Source organism: Balearica regulorum, chromosome 3 (genome assembly GCF_011004875.1).
Source record: "Balearica regulorum gibbericeps isolate bBalReg1 chromosome 3, bBalReg1.pri, whole genome shotgun sequence".
Taxonomy (NCBI): Eukaryota; Metazoa; Chordata; class Aves; order Gruiformes; family Gruidae; genus Balearica; species Balearica regulorum.
In genome coordinates, this window is record NC_046186.1 from 105,955,051 (window position 1) to 105,974,546 (window position 19,496).

The 19,496-nt window shown below is 41.4% G+C and overlaps 1 protein-coding gene across 3 annotated transcripts in view; it reads right to left on the reverse strand.

The window, feature by feature from the left end:
* Positions 1-243: 243 nt before the first annotated feature.
* Positions 244-19,496, reverse strand: part of AIDA (axin interactor, dorsalization associated) — a 30,419-nt gene continuing 11,166 nt past the window's right edge. For 2 of the 3 annotated variants that reach the window (XM_075749327.1, XM_075749329.1), the window contains exons 4-11: positions 17,430-17,484; positions 12,193-12,256; positions 11,639-11,745; positions 9,959-9,970; positions 7,099-7,221; positions 4,462-4,584; positions 3,864-3,981; positions 244-2,918 (exon numbers count right to left, since the gene is read on the reverse strand). In XM_075749327.1, the coding sequence (XP_075605442.1) occupies positions 2,822-2,918; positions 3,864-3,981; positions 4,462-4,584; positions 7,099-7,221; positions 9,959-9,970; positions 11,639-11,745; positions 12,193-12,256; positions 17,430-17,484 (699 nt within the window). In that variant the 3' untranslated portion in view covers positions 244-2,821. The remainder of the gene's footprint in view (positions 2,919-3,863; positions 3,982-4,461; positions 4,585-7,098; positions 7,222-9,958; positions 9,971-11,638; positions 11,746-12,192; positions 12,257-17,429; positions 17,485-19,496) is intronic. The other variant, XM_075749328.1, reaches the window with a different exon arrangement.

The following is a 19,496-nucleotide window of genomic DNA, read 5'->3' on the forward strand; positions in this document are numbered from 1 at the left end:
GTAAAACATCTTAACCTGGATTGTTTTAAACACAGAACAGGGGATGGCTTTGAACAGCTACACATGGGGGGGGATGTTTTTAAAGTTGTCCCCGTACAGAAGTGTTAATGCAAGGATGGGTGCATGGTGTTTGGCAGAGCAGACACTAAGGTTTTTCAAAAGCGCTCTGCACAAAAGCAGGCCTTAGGGAGGAGAGAAAAAGGGAAGAGAAAACAACTAGGAATAATAAAAAAAAACCCCTACTGAAAGGCCATTACAGCTTTACTGCCAGAATACAAGCAGCCATGAAACGTGGCATCTAGGTGTTACATTCTTACAGTACAAGTATTAAGCTTTAGATTTTTTTAGATGAAAGACAAGATAGAACATCACTAAAGCATAAAATAATACAAGAGCTTGTGTTGTGGGGAATAGTAGTCCTTTCCGTGAAAGTTCACAAAAAAACCCTGCAAAGGATAGAAGCAACTTTAAAAATGGTATTTCACACTCTACAGACATTAATTCACAACAGTTAAATACAAAGCTCTACTTGTGTATTTAACAAAAATACTTCAAAGTTGACATTTCATATAACTGGAGTTAATATAGACATCTACAAGCTGGAGAAGAGACAAGCAGCTGACACAATGGGTTCATAATTCAAGTGATAGCATTTGATTTGCTAGTGGCTGATGACACACACTGATGAACATTCGCATTTGAAAGTCAGGTTTGTCTGAGTTCAGGCTCTTTCCTTCCCCTACAGCCAGCTTTGTGCTGCTTTGCACCTCCTCCCTTGCCACCTCACCCCCTGCCCCCCCCCCCCCAGCCTTAACAGGGTAAAGCTGAGGGAATGATCCTCTGGGAGCCCCAGGAGGGCAGTGAGGGTGCTGCCTGGCACAGGGGGCACAGGACTGACTGACAGCAACACTCAGTGCTACGCAGCTGCTCCGGTGGTCAGAAAGGCACCCGAGCCAGCCAGGGACCGCTGGCAGGTAACACAGCTACTGACCAAGCTCAGAGTTGTTTGCAGCCACAGACTGATGCTTTGCTCCATCCTTTTGCAGAGTTCAAAGGATTATTTTTATGTATTTTCTCAGAATGTATGTGATGTCCTCCTTCTGTCTGGTATCCAGAATACAGCATGCAGAGGTATTTCCATAACTTGTAGGGATCTCTTTTCAGGGCTTGAAATTCAATGTATCAGATGTAACACCACTGGGGTAAAGACCCATAACCACGAAAATTCAATTGCGCTTCCCCCCCTCTTCCCTCCAGGAAGTGTTGCTGACTTCTGTCACAACACCTAAACGATGTCATCTCTTGTTATGCCAGAACAGAGGGAAGGCAGGAAGATTAGGACATTCAAAAAAGAGCTTTTTTTACCCTAATCAATATGGTAAAGCAAAAAAAAAAAAAACCACCTGCAAACAGACAAACATCATGAGGAAAAGTAACAACCCTTCCATTAAAACATAACGTAACATCTTGGGGTTACACAACAGAAAAGAGGAATTGGGGATACATCCACATCCAGACTGTTTAAAATAAACCTAATATTTGACACTATTTGGGGGGTTGGGTCTTTTGTTAGCATAGCAGATTATTTAGGCACTAGTTAGATATGCAAGAAGTATATCAAACCTTAAAGTATTGTATTAAATATCCACGCAAATATAGGAAAGATTTGACTGGGTTCTACTTCTGTCCCTTTATTAGGTCAAAAGGTGAATGCAAGTGTGTCATAATAAGCCAATGTCCTGCAGCTTATTACACACCAAATCAAAAAATATAGAAAATAAATGATAATCCTATCTACTTACATAAAAAGGTAATTTTTAGAGTAAGTTTCCAGACTTGCACAAAATATGCAGAAAACTGCACACAATCAGTTTCCATAAGAACAGCAGTTTCATGTAAAAGGTGGGTCAACCTGCTAGCCAGATCTACTTTGCCAAAAGCTCTGGAAAATTGAACGCTGAGGGGCCTTGTCCTGCTGTCACCGAAATGGTGATACACCCACCGCCACGAGGATGAAGCCTCTCTCCATCCCCGACCCACCTTCGCAAATCACTCTGTGACAAGATACAGAAAAAATTAGCTCTGCTGGGGAGTAACGGGTGATTTAAAGGATTGTAATGTGTAATTGTATCCAAAACTCAGTACGAGTGGATCAGGCAAGGCTGTTAAAAATCATAGTTCAGCATTCTCATCTGCAGTTGTCCTCCTCCTGGCCTGACCAAAGCAGAACAGCTGGCTGAGGACCTCTTCTGTGGCCACCCCGCTTCACCCATCCTCCTCCTCCTCTCTCTCACTTCAAATCACTTGCAGCACCTCAAGCTCCTTCCCACCCCACCTCGTCTTTCTCCTGGTCTTCTGCCACCCACCCCACTACAGAGAACTCCAAAATGCAGATGAGAGGAACTACAATAGCACAGCAAGTGTAAACAGTTAGTAGGCCTGCCACATCTTTATTGCTACAGGTTTGGCAAAGGGGCAGCCTCCATCCTTGGGTGGAGTTTGAGGCAAAAGGATAACAACAGTTAAGATAAAAAAAAGTGATGAAGAGCAAAATTAGGAGAAGCAGTCAACGTATTTCAGGGCTCTCAGGAAAAAAAAAAAAAAAAACCCAAACAAAACCTGTATCTGGAAGGTACTGGAAAAATCTTGCACTTGAATGGTAGGCTTGCCTCTGACCCTGAAGTAGTGCTGTGCAGAGTGCGATGGTCCCGTCTGACCTACTGGCATGAATACAGTCGTTTTCCTGCCCCTCGAAGGCTAAGGCTACTACACACAGCTACCATGACTTGTGGTTCAGTTCACAGAAGTCTCACAACTAGGGTCATTCCTTGTGCAACGTTTGATGGAGGTGAAGGTAAAGTGGTTTCTTGGTCAACAGCTGCAATTTCTTCCTTTTAAAGTCAGTGGGTTTTTTGTACCTGTAACCACAAGAAAATAAGTTAATCCAAGTGCTAATGGCTGCGTAGGAAGATCAAAGCATACTAGAAAGCTTGTCCTGTACAGATCTTATTACAGTAATCTGTTAAATACATTTGACAAGACTTACTGGAAGCAACAATGATGACTAGATTTATAGAAAGAAACCCAAACTGATATTTTCTCTAGATTATTATTTTAACAAAACAAAGATTTCAATTTTTAAATGAATGTAAGGTTTTTGTAAGGAGAATTCCCAATCCGATACTCTGGATTGTAGGAGGTGCAGTATCAGTTACTCAGTACTTCAGAAGTATTTCAGCTAGCACAGACTAAGCACTCTTCCTAGAAACGCCCAGAATTCCAAGGTTCACCCTCTTCCTGAAAGAAAACCCTCAAAAACCTTCAGCCACACATTAAGGGTAGGAAGCACATCATAACCACTGCAGCATAACTGGCTAATCTATTTCTAGGTGTACTTACAACGGGGAAAATACAACCACCCAACAATGCTTTGAAATGCTCATAAAATTCAATGTCTCAAATCAGATTTCCTTTACAGAAGATCTGTACCAAAAGATTGTGTGAGTTGATTTTTATTTTTTTTTAAATATAGGTGATCTGACACTCAAGCTAAGGTCAAAATTAAAATCTCCCATACAGAATTTGTTAACTTCACACAAAATTTAGTTATAAACACCACCATTTTACTTGGAAATAGTCTGGGTTTTGAGAAGGGTCTCTAGCCATTTTATTTGCCTTTTATTGTCCCTTCTTTATTAAAAAGAAGCATTTTATCATCCCTTCTTTATTAAAAATAGAATATTCTTTACAGAAGTCAATCTAATGAGTACAAGAAACCCCTCCTGATGCAACAAGCCACACATTGTAACTGAAGTCTAGTTCATTTCCTCTGTCATTGGTATCTATAATTGCAAGTCACTTACAGTTCTATAACAATTGCCCCAGGTTTAATTTCATCCATCTCCATGAAAGCAAAGCACTTGGTGCTAGTAAACCTCTTCTTAGGTTTGTAGTGTTTGAATTCAAAGAAAATAGCTGCACCTAGAGTGGAAAATGGTTTAATAGAAAAGTTAGCAATTACGGCCAATAGTTATCTGAAAACTCATCTGCCATCCAGATGGTCTACATACATTAAAGGGAATTATCTCCAACACTTGTGTTGTTTACTCAAAAGCTATACCATGTTCTTACAATGCTCACCACACTCACAAGAGCTTGTATTCTTCACTCCTATCCAGGTAACAGTTTGTCCAATGACTAAGAAGGTCATAAAGCAGCTCAATACCTGCATAGCAGAGCAGACTGCTGCATTTTTATCTCTTTTCATTCCGCCCTTGTCTGCAAGTCATCACAATGACTGATTTGAAAGAGACAGGATGCAAAGGTCTATTTTTATCCTTGTCTGGATCTTGAGCCCTGCAGCAGCAGCTCAGGCACGGCCTGTTTATTACATCAGGAGCAGCCTAGTGTCTACACTTTCAAAGCTCCTGGGCCCTGTTCCAGGTCTCTGATACTACATACCTTTTGTTAGTTTTTCAACATGTTTCTGAATCTCGATGTCCACATTAAAATGGACATACGTGTCCTCCTTCCTCAAAGCCACAGGAGTATCTTGCACAGGAGTCAGATCTATCCCATTCAAATCTGCAGGAAAGAAACAGCATGAGAATGGCTGTAGCTTCTCAGACTTTAAGGTCCTGCTCTAAGAGATTTATGATTCACCCCTACTACTGCCACAAAAAGTTAATGCACACCTGCAATTTTCCCCTAAACTTAAAAAAGGGGCAATCGTGCCCCCTTCAGCGTCAGAGAATTTTCTTTTTGATTGCAGCATGAAGTTCTGACAACATTTAAGATGAAAATTTGGAATTAGCCCTCTCTCTATTTTTAAGAGCATATTTGTTTCTGCTGCCAGCAAAGGATTCCATTCCTTCTGCAAGTGGGACTCCAGCAGGGCTTCAGCCCTTTAGCTGAACTGGCAGAATGGGATACGCAAAGGGTCTGCAGGGCACAGCTGGCATGGCTTATACGAGCTGTATGTGTCCTGCTCTGCTGCCTAGACTCCACGTGCATTATTCCTCTTGGTTTTCCCACAGAGAGAGGCACGGTGGGGCCATGGGTTGGACTCCAGCTCTCAGCACCAGCCACTGGTTGCGCTGCTCAGGCACACCCACCACAGACGATACCGCTTCTCACTAAGCCTCCGCTGTTTACATGAGTACGTTTGTCCTCTTACTCTTTCTCCTCTCATTAGTGATCCCCTTCCCTCAGGTGAGGCAAAGTTGCTAATGACGTGGCCAAGATTACAAGTACAGAGCACATGCATTGTGCCTCGGGTACAGGCTGGGGCCCTGGAGCACCACTGATGCACTTCATCCAGGAAGCAGGCTGGGACCACCGATGTTGCACCAGGAACAAACCCTCCCCAAACCTGCAGAAGAGCAGCCTGGTATAGAACAAAGGAAAACAGCTACTAGGCCTAGCAATATACAGTCTTCCTTAGCTCCAGAAAGGAAATGAGAGTGAGCTCTGAAGACAAGCAGCACTTTTAACAATACATAATAAGTTAAGACAAACACTTCAGTGGCAAGGAACAACAAATGTTTGCTTTACAAGTTCTGATAAGTTCCAGGATCCAATGTTAGAACCCTGTTAGGGCTGGTATTTTCCTGCTGGCCAAGAGAAACTCAGCTTGAAAGAATTCAAGTTGATTAAACCCACATCCATCCAGCTAGCCCCACCAATGAAGTCACCCATCCCTCAGCTTTCCAACATACTAGAGGCAAAGAAAGATCCACAAGTGACTAGAGAAATGGAGCTCGAAGAATAGTTACACAATCTAAAAATAATGCTGCAAACCTAAGGCAACACCATTAAAAAAAGAAATAATGCACATTTCCAAGACTGAAAACACAAAAAGGCAGTTTTATCAACTGGGGAAGGCAAGAGGCTCCAGCTTCCACCCCAAGCAAGGGAACTCCTCAAAGATCCAGAGAGAAGTAGAAGGTTTTACCGTTGAAAAAAATCACCACAGGAAGCAGGATTAGATAAAGCTTTCTGTCTCTATATTTTGGCAGGTAACACTTAAGAACGTCACTGGGATTCAAGTGACATTCAAAATTGTGACCCTCACTTCTGCCAAAGAACTTCTCTGGTGGAGGAAGCACCTGATCACATACCTAAGAAGTATTTCATCCCTATGCTTGGTATCCAATAGCACTTCTATAGAGGACACATATGAGGTCGCTACCACAACTGGAAGTAACTAGAGGCTGTTGGCTCAGCTACAAATTGTTATACAATAAACAAAACAAAAAAATCATGTACCTCAAAAGACTGTAGAGATAAGCAGAAGTCAAGCAGGGCAGGTTAAAGGTAAGGAATTCTGACTACAGGGGCTTCTTTCTAAGGAATGCAAAATGGGGAAGAGGCAGATGCTCCCACTAGAAAGAGTCTGAATACCAAAAATTTCAGCCTCAAGCAAAAGACATCAACCACTTTGTCATCTGAAACAGTGAGAAATCCTCATGTTGCCTATCCTAGACTGTCAGAGGTTCTTCCAGATTCATGGAGGCTCTCAGAGCAGGAGGCTGTTAGCCCCCACCAGGCTTTGACCAAAATATTTCACTGCCAAGGCTAAAACATATTTTATTTCACTTGCAAGCTTTACTTCCCTGCTTCATACCCATTCATCTAAACCTTAAGCCTTGGTAAGACGATCTTTGTTTTACTAAAAAATTAGTTTAGTGACAGGGCAAGAATGGAGTCAGCGGGCTGTGGTTCACCATCTCCAGAAAGCCCGGAGACCCGTATGTGCTGCAGAGTACAAGCCGTCCAAACAGATCTGTACTTAAGAGTCAGCTGAAGAAGCTGGAATTGAGAATTACAGTCTGCCAAGTCACTGATACTCAGCTCCCAGCATGGGGAAGGCACCCCGGAGCACACAGACAAGCACGTCCCCTGCAGTGACTCACCTCCCAGTATCTCTCAAATACAGAATTTTTCCACCCTTGTTTAAAGCAGAAGCCTTAAGTCTACAATACAAAATGCAAGTACCAACAAATATTTTTTTCCCAGCAGGTTGAAAAATCAATAGAGCTTTTGGAAAACGCACTCTCTCCAAACTAGAAATGAGGAGCCAGGAACAGAAATCATTACCCTTCACACTGACTGTGATGTAAGGATCAATGCACTGCCCAGCATCTTTCAGACCAATTTTCTCTATGTTGATGGTGAGTAATGTCATCCCGGGTTCAGATGGCAATCTGGGTAATAAAGTACCTGGAAAGAGTAAAGCATATTATTAACCCTTCGTGTCATCTTACAGCAGAGCCTTGCTTATCCCATCATCTCTCATGGAAGATGCTGTTCTCCTTAAGAGGTGCAAAGCCCAAGGATTCATGTCACAGTAGTAAACAGCACTACGGGCAGTCTGTGAGTGCAGACACACAATATCATTTGACAGATTTCAAAGCCCACACCAAAAACTCTGGGACTGCCTCAAGTCAAACGAATTCATAAAAACCTAATGCCATAAGAATGGAGAGCTTTGTTTAAAGTGTTCTCTCTTGCTCTCATGCAGAATAACTCATTCATGGAACTCACTTTATATAATTTTTAAGCATTAAATTTGGAAGACTGGATTCAATCTGCACTTACAGGAAGTTCAGACACTTCATCAGGAGTCCCACCCCATTGAACATGACTTGGCTTCATGTTGAACATTTAGACTGGGAGAATAAGGAGGAAAATGGCATTGTTGCAAATCCCACTGGACATAAGAGAACCAGAAGAGAGATTCTCAGTTATCAAAGTTCTACTGGCCTCTACTCAAAGGGGAGAAAAAAAAAAAAAAATACTGTTTGCACCCCTCAAGTTCCATTCTGCCTTCAGAAAGGAGTTCCCAGCTCTGCATCAAGAACATTTAGCATCAAAACATTGTGGTCAGCATAAATGAATCCTCACAGTGCTGAGGAAGACAGCGCAGCTGGCAAGAAATCCAAACTGTTCAAACTCACTAAAAGCCATCAGATTGTCATCAACAATGGAGTAGGTTTCTTCATGCTGATTTTCGTGAAAACTGGCAGGCTTCAAGCCTCTCTCCAGTACTAGATGAATAAGCACCAAGATAGGAAATGCTTAGACTCATGAGCAAGTTTGATTTAAAGTTTTGGTTTTCTAATTAAAAAAATGTTATCCCAAGGCTTGAGATATAAACAAAGCAATAGTTTCCTTTGGCAAGTCCAATATGGGTTTTCCTCGATATTTTTTTTTCCTCTTGATCTGCTTGAGGAGCTGGAGAACCAAGGAGTTTTTGTCCTATTAGAGAGACTGGCTTTTTAAGAGAGGACCATGTATTCTGCTCTTAGAACTAGAGGCACAGCTTCAGCAAGATTTCTTGAACTTTCCCACACTGAGTCCTTTCAGGATCATCAGCAAGACCTGAATTCACAACTATGATACTGTACACTTCTGTATTTCCTGTCATGGCTGCTAGCAGCCTCTCATGACCTGCAAGGTACTGCACCTGCAGACACTTCACAACATAGCACAGCAGAATTCAACCCACCGTTCTGAAGTAATGGGACAGGCTTCTGACTATAGTATGAGAAGTGTTAAAAAGCAAACTTATTAGAGAGCATCCATTTCTGCAAAGCAGCATACACGCTCTAGTCTTGCTGTCTCTCTCGAACAGATGTTCAAAGACAGAGTCCTTATTTCAATCTAAATGAAGGCAGAAGCAAGCCCATCTTCTCACTGGCACAAAACTGTTTTGCCATCTTTCAGTTGTCTCCTAAAAGCAGCATGCCCCCCCCAAGAGCCAGGGGCAACTGTAACTTTCCGTTTTCCTATCCATCACTCACTAAGTGATGGGATACTTGACAGAAAAATCACCTGAAAGATGCATCAGATTGTATTGTAAAAACAGTGGCCTAAAAAAAATCATTCTGTTCTTGAAAAATACTTTCCAGAATGTATGAAATTGCAAAGTTGTAATGAACAGAAAAGTTAAGCTCACTTCCAGCAGGTAAGAGAACAGTAAGTAGATGGTCTCCAAGGACCACAGTTTCCTTTCTGCCTCAGCAGGAGGAACAGCCAAGCCAGCAGTGGACTAAAGCAGCTGACTGTAACCTGTCTCATGCCAGCCACAAGCACCCAACCAGGTTTTTCGCTGAAGCCCCTGTAGTCATTTCACATAGGAGCCATTAGCTGACAGGAACCTCTCTATGGTGTAACTTTACTAGGGCTAGGTGTTGCGCTGCCAGTCTGCCACCATGGCTTGGGCTCATTAGCCTTCAGCAGGCTCACACTGAGGCTTTCCATGAGAAAACTGCCAGCCATTTCAGACGCAACCACAGGGCATCATTGCCAGAGGGAGAAGGGAGCATCTACAAATGAAATATGTGTCCTCCTATAAGTGCATTTCAGATACATAAAGGTGAGCCAACCCAACAGCTCACTGCCACCAAGACACAAGCATTCAGTCTCTCCGTTCCCAACCCCGATTCAGAGATAGGGGGGAAAAAGCAACAAGTCTCCTGCTGTGTTCACAAATGGAAATGGTTCACAGAAGAATCCTTTGCCAGCACAGCATTGGAATAAAGAAGTATATAACCAAGAGAAAAGCAGGAAACCTTTGCTGTTAGAGGCAGCAAGCTATTGGTCAGTTCAGCTCAGAAGTCTAACTACATAAAGTAGTCTTTGTGTAAGATCTCCCATAAGATGTGTATTCCAGTGAAGAAAATCTAGCTACACCTACCTTTGGCTACACTGCGAGTCAGAATGTCTTTATTAGCACAGTAGGACTTCTAGAGAGCTATGTAAGGTGCATCACCAAATACAACCTTGCCTTTCTCTGGTACTGAAGGCAAATAAAGATCAACACATAGATGCCTACTACTATGATTGTTACCAAAGATTGTATTTTGAGGGTTCAAATGAAAAGCTGAATGAAGACCATCGTAGCTACATGAATATGATCAAAGAAATAACTGTATATACTAAAAGGTTATCATACCTTCATTGGCTCCTGGGTTAGATGAATGGTGCAAAGTGATAACGATGAAGCCATGCATGTAGAAGACAAGACCATGATCAGTTAGACAATACAGTTACGCACTATGGATTAAAGGCATATAGAAGCAAAGAGTGCAACACAGTTCTATCAATTCAATATGGAAAGTTCACTTTACTTATAAGGCTCACCCCAGAAGGCTGCAAACGGCTTTTAAACCTCATCACCCAGAGAAAGAGCAACAGACCAACCTCCCATCAGGTAAGGAACACCACATTGATTTACATTCAATGGGGAAACAAGATCTGTGTTCAAGTAGTACAAAACCAAAACCACCTTAGGGGTTCAGATTATTTATAGTAGCTATGGGGAAGTTCACCTTAATGCAAAAAAACTCAGGAAAGTCAGATATGCAGTTTATGAAGTAGATGACAACGTAAAATACCAGTAAGTTTAGGAGTTGTTCTCACCTCTTCTTAAAAGCATGGGTTTACTGAAGAATAATTCTGTAAAAGTATATGCCCCAAACTTCTTTCCAATTTGCCTACCCTACTTCAAAAATCATTTAACTGTAAACGCAATATATCATCAACTTGATTCTTTCTTAAGCACATACACAGCTTCTATGTCCACTACATGTGTACAGCTCTAACATTGCACAGAAGTAACTGTTGGCACTACGGTAATGGTCACGGCCTTATTGATTCACCACCAAAGAGCTATTCAAGGTGTCTCTACTGTACTTTGGAGAGACAGAACACATCTTCATAAATGGATTTATCATGGTGAATGACAAGGATCAATGTCAGCAATAAAATATCACAATATATTATAGCCTATTTGTGAGCTTAACATAAACAACAGTAGACTGTGCATATCTACATCAGTATTGCCCGCAGGGATCATATCCAGTAACATGCATTGGCTCAAATCTAAGAACAGAGATGTGTGTTCTCCAGGCATAAGTAACGCAACACCCCAGCTCTTTTGACCATAATTCTAGTACTAGTTTCCCTACATTTTTCTCCTTCCTAAAATACAAAGTTTGCCAATCTGCTCTGAAACTAGAAATTTGGGTTTTTTCTGCAAAGAAACCAGGAACCAGAAGAACCTCTCTTGGAGCATCCTACTCCTCTACCCGATAAATTGTCAAAAGCTGAAGTTACAGAAAGACCTTCTCTAGAATCTGTAGGTATAACTAGTTCTACAAGTGCTTTCACACACAGACTTAAGCTATCAAAACCAAAACCACCCCCTCTTCATCCTCTCAGAGTTTGGCTTTAGTCTAAGCCATTGTCTCACCAGATGATGCAACACAAAAATAACTAGCAACAACTTACAGCATCTCTACCAGGACGTGATGCTCCTTGTAGGAGAAACATTGCCACAATTTACATTTGAATGCGTTTGAAACTTCACATAGGAATAAAGGCTAATTATTTGAGGTAGATGGTATCACCCTCACAGGTTATCCACACAATTGTTTTGCAATAAGATAGCGTTTGCTGAGAAAAAAAAGAAATCCACTGGCCACCTCTGTGGTTCTCCAATACAGCATTAGAGTTTACATTAACCTGTTGCTCCTCACCTAAACTTTTCAAATCACAGGTGGAGAAAGGGGCTTCTCAGAGACAGAACTTATACATGCTACATAGGCTGGCTTGGCAAGGCTAGTGCCCCTACCTGGAACTCTAGCAGGAAAAGAGTCTGGAGACCCTGCTCCAGCTCCTCCTTCCTCATCATCCTCCTCAAACTCCAAGTGTTCCTCTTCTCCAGGTGCTAAAATCTTCCTGTAAAACATGAGAAAGAACAATGAGACCAAAGATCATCATCTGGCTTTCAATTCACAATTCAGCATCTGAGTATAGAGCAGGGACAACGTGCTTTAATGTCATTTCATACTTCTTATAAACTACTACCTGTACCTATAGACTCTGACAGAGATTGCAGGAGCTCAGCCCAATAGAAAGCACAGTCTAAAAACAAGAGACAATACCGGCAATTTCAGAGAGATGTAGGGATGTACCAAGTCCTGATTTTACCAAAAGCATGGGCTTGATTTTTAGTGGTACCTAGACAAACAGAATTCAAAAGTTCTTTTATTAACCAGTTTACCCAAAGCAGTACAGCAAGTAGGTGGCTCTAGAAATTCTAGCATTTCAGATATATACCAGGTCCCAGGCCATGCTCCCTTTCAGATACACATCTGTACATGAAGTGACCCAGTTCTCTCTTACCTGAGTGGGACAGGCTGAACATCAAAGGGGAACTCCTTATTGTAAGTGAGGATATTCTTTAAGACTGCAGAGAAGGGAAAAAATAAGAATTCATATCCATAAACAAGCATTATTTCTACTACTTTACACAGCTATGTCCGTTCTCACATTTTCTTCACAGGCACAAGTAATAATAATATTTTAAAAATAATCAAATCATACAAAAATCCCCTCTCCCATTTCAAACACCAGTACAGTCCTGATCAGAGCTATGTCACTATAACATTCAGATAGGCTAACTGCAACTCCAGTACATAATCACCTCCACATTTACACAGACAAGGAAGATAAACATGGCAAGAACTAAAAGCATCATGAGAAAAAGCTACAGGCACCAAGGTAATGGTAGTAATCTTTGGTGGCTATTGAAAGGAGGGTGGTACTGTTACTGGCATCAAACGGATTAAGTCTCCAGAAGTGACACAGTGAAGTACACATGTAGGCTGCACATTCAGACAACCACCATGGGAGTCCAACACACAGCTTAGTTGAGACTTCTTGCTTCTTCATGCATGCGTTTTGGGTTTTTGGTGGTGATGGGTTTGAGTGGATTTTTTTGTTGGGGTTTTTTGTTTTGTTTTTCTTTCTTCTGCCCTCAGATGTCTGCGCAGATTATCAAAATTCAGAAGAGATACAGTGCAACATTGGAGCATCAAGCCCCAGAGACACCAACTATACTCTCTAGCATTTGGTGGAGAATGGCTTTGCCATTTGTATTGGAAACTTACTCAACTTTTAGTAATCACAACGGCAGCTGTTATTTCCAAAAGCATTTACAAGTAAAAGCAAAACTTCCAAAAGCATGTAAAAGAAATAAGCATTTCATGGTGGCTAAAGGATCTAAAGTTTACAAGAAAACGCCTGCAGGGAGAGGCACTCTCCTACCAGACGACGAGTATCTCAGACTGGGTAGGGGGAGAGGAGGTAGAAAAAACTGAGTCCTCCCACTGAGCTTCACTTTGCACTAGGCCCTCTCAGATCACATTTTGGAAATCTCCCCCTAGGACTACTGAATAAGAACAAAACTTTTAAAGCAGTGTTAAGATTACGTGAATACCCAGAGGTACTAAATAACAGTTATGTTTAAGGAACCACTGCCAGGCCGCTCTGTCTGCACACTACAATTCAGCCAGTGTAGCAGAGCTTTTCCCTGTCTGTCTTCATATTCACATCACTCAGCGTAGGCTCCATCATTAACTTACCAGACACCATCCGAACGCTACAATGAATAAAGAATGCCTCAGGGGAACTATAAAGAACCCAAAAAGTCTTTCTAGCCTTTGCTCATTCTGACTTTTTTTTTCTGATTTCTGTACCACCACCTGAGAGGTTAGGTACTGTCTGATTCCACCTAGACACAATACATAGAAAACTTTAAGTTGCCTTCAGAGATGTGACAGAAAAAAACTGATGCCAAGTCTCTCTCTCTCCCCAAAGATTTCTGCTCCGAGGGAATCAGTAATGCCGATCTCACCATGGTGGTGAAGAATCACAGCCACTTCCCAACAGAAAAGCAGCTGATTAACAATAGACAGTCACCGTCCAGTGCAGCCAAAGTTCAGGAAAAGGGGATTTTTATCACACTCAGAATTCCCCAGCTCTTGGAGAGCTACATCGTACCAGAGACAGAAAGTGAAACTGTACCAGGCAGAGAAATTTCAGTAAAGCAAGATCTCTTGCAAATCACAGGCACGTTTTTTTTGGAAGCAATAGAAATTACAGCAGTTCTCTTCCCATCTTCCAAAGGTTGGTAAGCACTAAATTCCTTTCTTCCCAGTAACCAGTTTCTCTCACTATGTGAATGAACATCCCCTGGAAAAAACCCAACCTCCTAGTAATTCATCTAGCTATCACTAGAGGGCACGAAATACTCCACCAATACGAGCACAGGAAAAAGGCAAACAGTTTTACAGCGCCCAAAATCTTGATCCTGCCCGGAGGCAGAGCTGAGCAGACACCCTCCTGCCACTGAGCTGCAGCCACGCACACGGGCGTCGATATCAGACCTGCCCACGGGAGTACACTGCTTTCAGACATCCTGCGGGTGTTGGTAACAAAGGTGATGCTGAACATTTAGCTCAAACACTTCTGGAAACACCATCCAGAATCTCTTGCCTTTTCCCACAGAAAGCTGTGAATCAAGTTTTTAAAAGGCCTTCAGCTCTGTCTCACCACCAATAGCAAATAATTTTGCAGAGTTGCAATACAGTGATGTACTGAAGTGCTCCTTTAAACATCATCAGGAGCATTCAGCCTGGTGAAATACTTAAAGTCACTAAGAAAAAGCATTAGGTTACAACGAACAGGAATATCCCTTGCAATACTGCATAAGACACCCAAGCTTTAAGAGGTTGGTTTGGGCTTTTTTGGTTTTTGTTTTGTTTTAAAAACACACATCACCTCTGGGAGAAAGAGCACTTTCCCTCTAATGCTGCTGCTGCAAAGTTCTTCACATGTGTAACTAATGGGCAGATCCCAGCATTGTGGCCTCCATTTATGTTGCTTTTCCAACTGAAATCTTTTTATTTGAAGTACTGTTCTGCAGGCTCTCATGCAGAAGTTGCCTTTTCTTTCGTGATGTTGGACAATATCACATTGATTTTATCAGCAGCTGGCTCTCTTGAAAGATTTCAAAAGAAGTTATCAACATGAGCTGTAAGACCACTACACACAAACTTGGTAAAGACCACTGTCCATTTAGATTTTTAGTGACAGCCTACGATACCTGTACTGCTTTATTTTTTTTTAAATAGACAACACAAAATAATTCAGAAAGCAGGCTCCCCAGTACAACCCAGTATCTGTTTCTCTTAAAATACATATACACTGAGTATGAAACCAGTTGCTTAGTGGCTAGAATTATCACACATGAACACAGGCACATGGGATGTCCCAGCCTATCCATCTGTAACATGAATAAGCTTTCACAAGAAAAGGATTGGTGAGACCCAATGTGCTAGCAATGATTTCACACAGTGTAGTCTCAGAAGAATTATTTGCATGTATGGACCCTCCTGTAGCATTATACTAGCACAAAAGATTCAGTGACAAATCCTATAAACAAACAAAACTAGCCAAGTGCTTCACTTTCCAAGCAGCGTGAAATGCAAGCTTAAGTAGGAAAAGTTAGAACTTGACAATACAAGGGAGGAAAAAAAAAAAAAAAGGTTAAATCTAAGGGCCTTGGTTGTTATAACAACACCCAAACCAAATTTCTCAGCCCTTTTGACAGCTTCAGGCACAAAAGTAATTAAAACAAGCCAAATTGTGTGAATAGCTGTTTTCATTCCACCCCAACAGAATGTCTTGACCTAACAAAGGAATTGCTTATTTGCATTGCCAGCTCAGATTTTCTTTTTTTTTTTAAGCTTTTTCTGGTGGAATGCAAGAGAAAACTGACAACATGCAAATTAAAACACTTCACGGTGTATTTTATGAAGTGGCTGGTGTTGGCCCGATTAAGATTTATTCTATTCAATATATACTTAAAAACCACAAAACAAAGGCACAATTCACAGAAAAAGTGCCAGAACAATCCAAGTCAGACAGCAGCATTAAGAACGCCAATGTTCAATTGTTGTCATAGAAGCACCCGTTCTTCTCCAAGGAAAATAACTCAGCGTCTTTGAAAACTGATGGCCACACACTGCTCCTCAGTTTTAATATAGTTGCTTGTTGTATGAAGTGTGGGCTGAATGCGCTTCCCACTGTTGAACAGTTTTTTTGACAGGTAAAAATCAGTTCTCTGATGGGAGGACAAGATAAGCAACAGGATGTTACACCATAATTGAAATTTTGGCTTTTAAGGAGGCATTTCAAAGGAAGCTTTACAGCTGTTGGCAGAACGTAAATTGTGACTAAACTCTTCAATAGTCACTTCCTTTGATTTGTAGAACAGTTTGATCAGTTAAAACATGATTCTTCTGCCTCTTCCACCATTCATTCATTTACAGGGCTTTTGCACAATGGAGTCTAAAATCCACAGTCATTAAATGATTATAACATTTTAAATACTTTGTAAACAGAAAGCAGGAGTATCTATACAAAATAATCCCAAATCAGAGGATGCAGAGGCCAGCCATGCAATATGCAGATTGAGAAAGACCTAATACTTCCAACACATAGTTAAACACTTTCCTGAGTTATGGTCTTCACAGAGTTAGTAGTCTTATAAAGTACCTTGACCTTCCATTTTCAGGGAACAGTTTAAAAGCATTTGGACTCTATGTTTTGGTAGAGACATTAGGAACCTCAAGTCAACACTCTGCTTCTTGACAAGCTTCCCTGTAGGATCCTGTGCTGGTTACTTAAAGAATGGGAGTGCAGAGAAGCTCAGTTTATTCATGAAGTGGAAACACTTGTCTGCCCATGATGTTTATTCCCAATATTCCCTTTAGTGATACAATTGTGACATGAGCAAAACAAAACCAACTTTTGCCAGCATGAAAGAAGCTCTTCCACGTCTCCTGTTCCCCAAGAATAGCAGAAACTTCAGCATTCAGGATAATATTGCTTAGATGTGGAAGCTCTGATCATAAGGATGCTTTGAGAAGAAAGCAGCCAGTGTTACAGGAGGGAAAATGTAGCAGATAAATAGATACTTCCTACATGAAACAGTTATTTCTGGAATGACATACCAAGAACTGTCCCAGGATTAGTTGGGGAAAAAACAACATCACACAAAACCCTTCAAAGACTGACTCACATCCTCACTTCGTTAGTCTGGTAACATTATGGTGGCAGGTTACAGGTCCTTGGCTACCATGAGCACAAGTTAAATATTTTCAGAAGAAAAATAAATTTCATGCTGCAAGGAAGAAGACCACAAAGCATTGAAATTCAATTCAAATGAGAAATGTGCAGGTAAGTTTTCCAGCTGATTATATACTGTACTACTGATAGCTTAAATTACTATTTTGCGCAAAAATTAGCAGCACCCAAAGAATTTTTGAGAATTTATTTGAGAATAAAGACAAATACATTATCTGAAACTTTAAGATGACTATACTTTAAAGTTATTCACATTACATTCCTTAATACACATCAAGTTTTGTCTATGTGATAATATATATTTGGAAGAGCCACCTAAAATCAGCATTACTGTCAAACCACACTGTGGTGAGTCAGTATTCATACTGCTGTCATTTTCCACTGTAATGATAAATGTCACTCGCTTAAGATATAAAGATACTACTTACTCGGTTCCAACTTCTTCAGATCCTCAAGCTTAAATTCATCCTGTGATTGGGTGGACTAGGACATTACAAAGACAGAGTTAGACCTTAGCATGCACCTTCACCTCACACAGAGCTACCGTGTCCTAGTACAAGCATGCAAGATGCTTCCTTCATTCATGTGTACCAAGTTACTTCAAAGCTACGTCCTAAAAAAACCCAAACAATCTCCCCAACAGAGGCTAGGTTCACAGATGAGGCAGAAAGCACATAACTTCTCATTTATTGAGAACAAACTTACCCCATGTTCCAAGCTATAATGCAAGATAAATTTTAAAGGAACTAGTCGGTCTTCCGTACTTACTATACACAGGAATGTTACGACAGAGGGACTTGTTTTAATTCTTCCCCAATCAAGTTGTTCTGAAGCAAAATCAGCTGTAAGACTGCACTGCAAAGTGATGCTCCAACAGCAGCATTCACAGTTCAGGACACACGTCCAACAATGTAACACTGGCAGAAATTACAGTATTGAGGGTGAGCTTGACAAAACACTCAGCTAAGGGCTCACTGCAAATGGAAGAAGGATTCCCATCTCTCCTTTCTCCAACTCTGAAGATGCAGTTTCCTCATCTGGCTGTAGCATATGTCTGCTTCTCACTAAGCCTATTTGACTAACTCAACAGAAAAGCTTTTCATTTTTTATTCTGAGGTAGTTCACCGACAGTTTGACAAGCTGAACTAGCCTATTCTGAGATGATGAGCTGTCATAAAAAAAGTGGTGCAAGTAAGAGGATTGACACTGGACCTCCTCTTTTAGGCAGAGGATCAGGTCTTACCTATTGTGTCATTGTACTCTTGGAATCTCAAGAAAGATTACCCATTGTTTTCAACTTTTCTTTAAGGTCTGACATTTTTCTTGATTTTGCCCAAGTGTCAGCAGGGACCTTCTGCAAGACTGCAGAAGGACAGTAAAGCAGCTATACCCATACTGTTAGAAGAACAGGAAAAAATGACCCACACTCACTAACAGCTTTAATCTCTGCTAAGAAATCATAAAAAAACTGCAGCAGGTAAAACACTCCCCAAAGTGATGTGGATGAGAAGTTCTAGTACCCTGACATGAGGTTATAAAAATCCTTGAGTTACTGCTGAGGAACCAACAGCAGGGAAAGCTGTTCTTGCAAGACACCTCTTCAGTTTGGCAGGTTATGACATTCCTGTATCTTCTGCTGTTGCTGAGACATGACCTGACCCTCAAAGCTGTCCCACAATGGAACATGCCTGCCCTCATCACAAAGTCACTCAGAACAAATGCAACGCTGTTCAAACACCCTAGTTTAGATCAAAATAGAAAGACAGGTAGAGCTAACCAAATAATTCTTCAAACACCGCACACAGCCTTGAGACTCCCCAGCCTTGAGACTCATTAGCCCAGCTCCAGTACGCTGCCTGAACTGTCAGTGTATCCCAGCCTCTCAGACAATTGAAGGTAGCACAACAGAGCTGCTGCACCTTGTACAGCCACACCAAGTACTCAGGAGCACTCCTGTTAGTAACTTGATGTAAAATTTGCCTGTCACCTGGTAAAGAGATGATCTAGTAACCCGAACTAATGTAGTGACAGGACAAGGGGTAATGGGTTCAAGCTGAAGGAGGGTCGATTTAGATTAGATATTAGGAAGAAATTCTTTACTGTGAGAGTGGTGAGGCACTGGAACAGGTTGCCCAGAGAGGTTGTGGATGCCCCATCCCTGGAAGTGTTTAAGATCAGGTTGGATGGGGCTTTGGGCAACCTGGGCTAGTGGAGGGTGTCCCTGCCCGCAGCAAAGGGGTTGGAACTAGATGATCTTTGAGGTCCCTTCCAACCCAAACCATTCTATGATTCTAAACTTTATTTTAGTTGTTTCATCCCTCACCCATCCACATTCTTCTGGAAATTTCTCTCACTTCCCTTTTGTTTTGGGGATAAGATTGTGCTGAGAGAAAAAGAAATTAACTTCCATGCCATCTACCTCAGGCCAGAAAGAAGCCCGAAGAGTAGCTTCTCAATCATTATTTTCACACATTTACCTACAGTACTACCAGTTT